Here is a 6,410-nt window from a genome sequence, read left to right as displayed (position 1 = left end):
CTCTCCGTAAAGACCGTCTGGACAACCCTCCCATCTACTTTCTCAACAATCCTCTTGAAGTTCTGTCACTCAAGCTTTTGGGTCTCACTATCTGCCATGATCTTTCCTGGGAAAACCACATTTCCAAGCTGGCCTCCAAAGCCAGTCGCCGTCTGGGTATCCTCCGTCGTGCAAAGTCCTTTCTGGCCTCTTCTGAGCTCCTCACCACATACAAGGCTTTCATCCGCAGCTCAATGGAATACTGCTCTCCCCTATGGGCTGGTGCTCCTGCCTCACACCGAGCTTGGCTTCAGACTGTGAAAACCAAAGCTTTCAGAATCATTGGTATCTCCCGTTATGAAGCTGATTCTGAGGGCCTTTCTCTCTCTCAGCGCAGGCTGTTTGGTGGTCTTTCTTCTACCGACTCCTCTCCGGCCTAGCCCCCCCGCCCTCCCCCCCCCTGCTCTGTCTGTGCTCCGTCCCCCAAATATTCCTGCAGTCCACACAAGACCTGCCAGCAACCCTCTTCTGGGGAAACTGCCAAAATCAAGACTCTCTGCTCACCTTCACTCTTTTTTCCCACCTCTGGAACAAACTCCCACACTCCTCCCTTCAGGTCTTTAAAACATCTGTTCCCCACCATCTCTTATCTTCCCCCATCCAAATCCTTGATCTTTTCTACCCACGTTAAAACGCCCAGAATCCATCTCTTTCAATCTCCAATCTCCAACTTCTTTCCTGAAATTCCTCGTAGGATTCATTTGCTTTATACCGTGTATCCCTTTTCTGCCCGCCTCTCCCCCTCCTCACCCCCCCCCCTCCCTCCACCGGCCCTCTGACTTCCACAGATATACCGATGTCCCTGTTCTCTACTGTTGTTGTGCTTGTATGCTTTCGTCTCTCTCCCCCTTTTGTCTCCCGCTCCCTTTATTTATTGTATGTTTTATGGGTCCTTGCATGTTCTCGTGTGAAATGTGTTGGCTCTTACACGAGCCTTGACTCTGCATGCAAAAAAATAAGAAAAAAAGAGGTCTGAACCAGTACAACATTCTGCTTCTTCCAATTACAGACAGTCATGTGTGTGTACATTGTACAGGAGGTTGTGAGATGCTGTTGCACTTCTCTTTTAAGGCCACATGGTGACTTTAGGCCATGTTAACATGACCCAGCTCATTAATAATGGATTCCTCTCTGCATATTGAAGCATCACGATATTTGTTTGAGATGTTCAGGGTAAACGTGTGTGTCAGAGGAGGAATTAATCTGTAAAACGATTCGGGTCAAATACATAATCATTCACAATGCATGCTCCTCTTGTAGAAAACAAAATAAGGAGAGGCTAGAGCTTCGTCAATGCCACGCCATCGTAAATCCCTACAATTCCCAGCGAATGCAAAGTTAAAAGATAGCAATAAGCAAGGTTTTGACGCCTGGAAAAGTATTGCCGATATACTCACAGTACCTCTCTGAATGGATAAACCAGCCAACTTACGTATTTATTTCGTAGATTGTCATTTTAAAGAGTCTCACAATCCCGAATGACATATCCATGAGAGATGGCAAACAGGAGCATGTACACTGGGCATTCGCCAACAGGCCTCGCCATGCCTTGGTTCTTCTTCATATTGCCAATGAATACTTTTCAGAGAACTGTGGAGTATTGTTCCACCGAGTGGGCTGGTACCCCTTTGTCCTTCGTCTCTTTTCTAGATATTGCAGATGGAAAAGTTATGAAAGTCATTCTGTCTTGGCAGACGTGTGGAACAACGGATGCATTCAACAGAATGTTAATCAAAGTATGTTAACCACCATAGGAAGCAAGGATAAACTGATGCTACAATCATTAATACATGGTGGGGCAAGCCTCTGATTGATATACACTGTCCAAAATGATGGAGCAACCTCTGATAAGATCGTTTGTGTGTGATCAGTAAATGTCTGACTCATTTGGGGAGATGCGCAATTCCTCTATTTTTGAATCTTTACTGTTCAATCTAATTGAGCATATTCGGGGCCCATCTTCAATCTAATTTGAGTGAAATATATGTCAGGTTTGTAAAGTTTGTGCGAATTAATGATGATTTTTGTGACTTGTCTTCACAGGGACACAAATGAAACTGGTTTCTTGTTCCAACTGTTCCCAGTGGTTTGACACGGAAGTTTTCAATCGGCCCACGACTCGGGGTGCTTGTCAAGAAACTGACGAACCTGGCAGCGTGTCTCTCACACGCAGATGTAAGCGTTGTACAGAGACCCTCAAGAATGTCCGAGGAAGTGAGAGACCATACAAGTGTTCTGTGTGCAGCAAGGCTTTTGCTCGTTCTTCAGATTTGCCAAGACATCAAAGAGTACACACAGGAGAGAAACCGTACAAGTGTTCGTTTTGCAGCAAAGCATTTTCTGATTCGTCACATTTGCGTCAACATCAAAAACTTCACACAGGAGAGAAGCTGTACAGGTGTTATGTGTGCAGCAAAGCATTTACTCGTTCTTCAGATTTTTATAGACATCAAAGAGTACACACGGGAGAGAAGCCTTACAAGTGTTCGTTTTGCAGCAAGGCTTTTGCTGATTCTTCATCTTTGCGTAAACATCAAAAACGTCACACAGGAGAAAAGCCGTACAAGTGTTCGTTTTGCAGCAAGGCATTTGCTGATTCCTCATATTTGCGTCAACATCATAGAGTACACACAGGAGAGAAGCCGTACAAGTGTTCATTTTGCAGCACGGCATTTGCTGATGCTTCATCTTTGCGTCAGCATAAAAAACGTCACACAGGAGAAAACCCCGGTCAATGTTCAGTGTGCAGCAAGGCATTTGCTAGTTCATCATATCTCCGTCAACATCAAAAGATTCACACAGGAGAAAAGCCCTATAAGTGTTCAGTGTGCAGCAAGGCTTTTGTTTATTCTTCAAGCTTGCGTAAACATCAAAGAGTACACACGGGAGAGAAGCCGTACAAGTGTTCGTTTTGCAGCAAGGCATTTGCTGATTCGTCATATTTCCGTGAACATCACAAACATCACACAGGAGAAAAGCCCTATCAGTGTTCATCGTGCAGCAAGGCTTTTGTTAATTCATCAGGCTTGCGTCTCCATCAAATGAGTCACACAGGAGAAAAACCCTATCAGTGTTCTTTATGCAGCAAGGCTTTTATAACTCCATCACTTTTACGTCGACATCAAAAGAGTCACACAGGAGAAAAGCCCCATCAGTGTTCTTTATGCATCAAGGCTTTTACGACCTCAACATACTTGCGTCTGCATCAAAAATATCACACAAGACAAAAACCCTATCAGTGTTATTCATGCAGCAAGGCTTTTATGCATCCATCACGTTTGCGTCGACATGAAACGATTCACACAGGAGAAAAGCCCTTTCAGTGTTCTTTATGCAGCAAGGCTTTTGCTATTTCATCATACTTGCGTCTACATCAAATGAGACACACAGGAGAAAATCCCTATCAGTGTTCTTTATGCAGCAAGGCTTTTATATCTCCATCAGGTTTGCGTCGACATCAAACATTTCACACAGGAGAAAAGCCCCATCAGTGTTCTTTATGCATCAAGGCTTTTACGTCCTCAACATACTTGCATCTACATCAAAAATATCACACAGGAGAAAAGCCCTATCAGTGTTCTTTATGCAGCAAGGCTTTTATAACTCCATCACGTTTGCGTCGACATCAAACGATTCACACAGGAGAAAAGCCCTATCGGTGTTTTTTATGCAGCAAGGCTTTTATTCATCCATCGCGTTTGCGTCAACATCAAACGATTCACACAGGAGAAAACCCCTATCAGTGTTCTTCATGCAGCAAGGCTTTTGTTCATCGATCACATTTGCGTCGACATCAAACGATTCACACAGGAGAAAACCCCTATCAGTGTTCTTTATGCAGCAAGGCTTTTACAACTCCATCATGTTTGCGTCGACATCAGAAACATTCACACAGGACACCAAGAGTAAGAACAGTAAATGATAACGAGGAGAAAGATTAGTCCAAACTGCAGAGGAAGAAGAGGAGGGTGACAATTATAAAAATGAGCCGCAACAACTGGAACACGATTTTGCCCTCAAAATAGAGGAGATGAGGTGAAAGACCATGACTCCATGGAATAGAAAAGCAACAAACGGAGAAAAACACGAGTGTTTTTTTTTTCCACTTTAATTCAATTTGGCTGTCATATAGAATACCAGCTTGCTGGGATGAATGATCACGGTGTGTACCCCGATTTAGAATAGGTACACCGTATCCCTGCGCATCGTAAGAGCGTGACCAAGGGTTGGCGTCAGGAAGGGCATCCGGCCATAAAAACATTGCCTAAAACAGGGAACCATGATTGTCATGGGGCCCGCAAGGCTAACCCCCACTCTAGCGGGGAAAATGGCCTTAAAATGATCATTCATTCATTCATTCATTCGTTGTCATAACTGGGGACCAATGACGTTATAGTTTGGAATAAAATATTCTCCATGGGGAGTCCCTCTTATGATTAAAGTTTTGCATCAACCAGGCAGGCGGTTCCAGAGAAAACCATTTTAAAAGCGACAAGTCAGGAGACGACGATGGTTCACGAGCGAGTGGTATTCAATGACAAAGGACGAACTATAACCGAAACAGGCCCGGACAGGCCAGGCCTGGAAATGTCAAAACGAAGGTTACTGACCTTGAAATGAGATAGAAAATAATGTATAATCAGTTGTGAGGTTAGTTAACTACACAATACCGAAAATTCGGTGAAAAATGAAATGAAAAAATAAATAATAATAAATAAATAAATAAATAAATAATGGAAAAAAAATAATGAAAAATCAAGCTCCGTGGGTCAAGACACATGACATTGACCTAACCAAATATCGAAATCCCTGTCAGATTCCACCAAACCCCTTGGAGAAGATGTAGCTTGAACTCGTTTACCCCCGAAAAAGACATCTTTTTCGGGCGTGGCTCCGCCCACAATGGGAGCAATACGCCCACTCGAGGCAGGACACAACTAGATCATGATATCAACCTCCCACCCAAGTTTCATCAAGATCAGATGATATCATCGGGTAGTTATGCTGCGGACAGACAGACACACAGACAGACAGACAGACACACACACATGACAAATATAGTGGTCACTTGATAACTCGTGAACCAAAAATATATGGAGGCGGGCATGCACATGCACGTACACACACACACACACACACACACACACACACACACACACACACACACACACACACACACACACACACACACAATTTCCCGACAGGAAATTTGGAGAAGTAACTTCTGCCAAGATATTGCAAGATGCATAGAAAAAGAACCACAAGGGCACAACAAAGTATGCAGAATAATCCACTGGCACAACTACAAAACCTTCAATCTCCCAGTTTCAGAAAAATCAAGGAAGCACAAACTAAAAACAATCATTCAGAATGAGGACATTGTGCTCGTGTACGACTTGACCTTCCCATGTGACAGATCATTGAAAACAAAGCATTGCAACCGGACATAGTACTCACAAACAAAAAGGAAAACATGGCATCGAGGTGTCAGTACCAAGCGCCTTTGCTCAAAATAAATTGGAAATTAGAAAAATGACCAAGTCACAAAATCTAAAAAGTAAAGAGTGTTGACATTTCCCCAGTGATAGTTTGAGAAATGAGAGTGATTTTAAAAACTTCACTGAAATCCAGGGAATATCAATACAAACCAGCAGGGGCCCTTCGAAATTCCATGTACTGGAATGTAAAGTGTGACTTCAATTGTGATCCCCCTTGCCTTGCCCCCCTCCCCCCTCCTCATGAACCCCAAATCCTAATCCTTCCCCTCCCAGCACTAAGGTGTCTATCCCCTCCCCACTGTATGCCTTCAACCCCACCACCACCTGGCCACATCACAACCCCACTCCATATTTGACATAAAGGTGTCAATAAATGACCCAAAACCTAAAGATATGTATGTGACAACAAACATTGATATGTGAAATAAAAAATCGAAACAAGCATGCAGTTTGGCATTTTGTGTACAATCCATGCAAGTTACAGTACTTTCAGATGCTGAAAGCTTTAGAACCCATTAGAATAGCCCTTTGGAATTTCCTTTGGAATTCGCTTTTGGAATCACCCCATGGGATTACCCTTTAGGATTACCCTTTCGAACCATTTATGATTACCCTTTAGGATTACCCTTTAGAATTGCCCTTTAGAATTGCCCATTAGAATTGCCTTTTCGAATTACATTTTATTATCACCTTTTCGAATTACCCTTTCAAACCCATTATAATTACCATATCATTCATAGAATACTTCCCCTGTGCAGTCAACTTGGAGTGAGTTAACTCTTCTGTTTTTGAAGGGTTTTTTCTTTGATCCAATATGGCTGCCAGACCATGTGAGCGATGACATCATAAATTTGCATTCTCTAATAGAATTGT

General features: G+C 43.1%; 1 protein-coding gene across 1 annotated transcript; it reads left to right on the top strand.

The window, feature by feature from the left end:
- The first annotated feature begins 2,090 nt into the window (after positions 1–2,090).
- Positions 2,091–5,984, top strand: LOC137427489 (uncharacterized). The gene has a single exon (XM_068117027.2). The coding sequence runs from the start codon at positions 2,091–2,093 to the stop codon at positions 3,978–3,980; it is 1,890 nt and encodes a 629-aa protein (XP_067973128.2). The 3' UTR covers positions 3,981–5,984.
- The last annotated feature ends 426 nt before the right edge of the window (positions 5,985–6,410 follow it).

This window comes from Myxine glutinosa, chromosome 5 (genome assembly GCF_964187855.1).
Source record: "Myxine glutinosa chromosome 5, kmMyxGlut1.1, whole genome shotgun sequence".
In the NCBI taxonomy this organism is placed as follows: domain Eukaryota; kingdom Metazoa; phylum Chordata; class Myxini; order Myxiniformes; family Myxinidae; genus Myxine; species Myxine glutinosa.
Note: the sequence above shows the minus strand (reverse complement) of the source record. Positions and strands in the feature narration are given on the sequence as shown.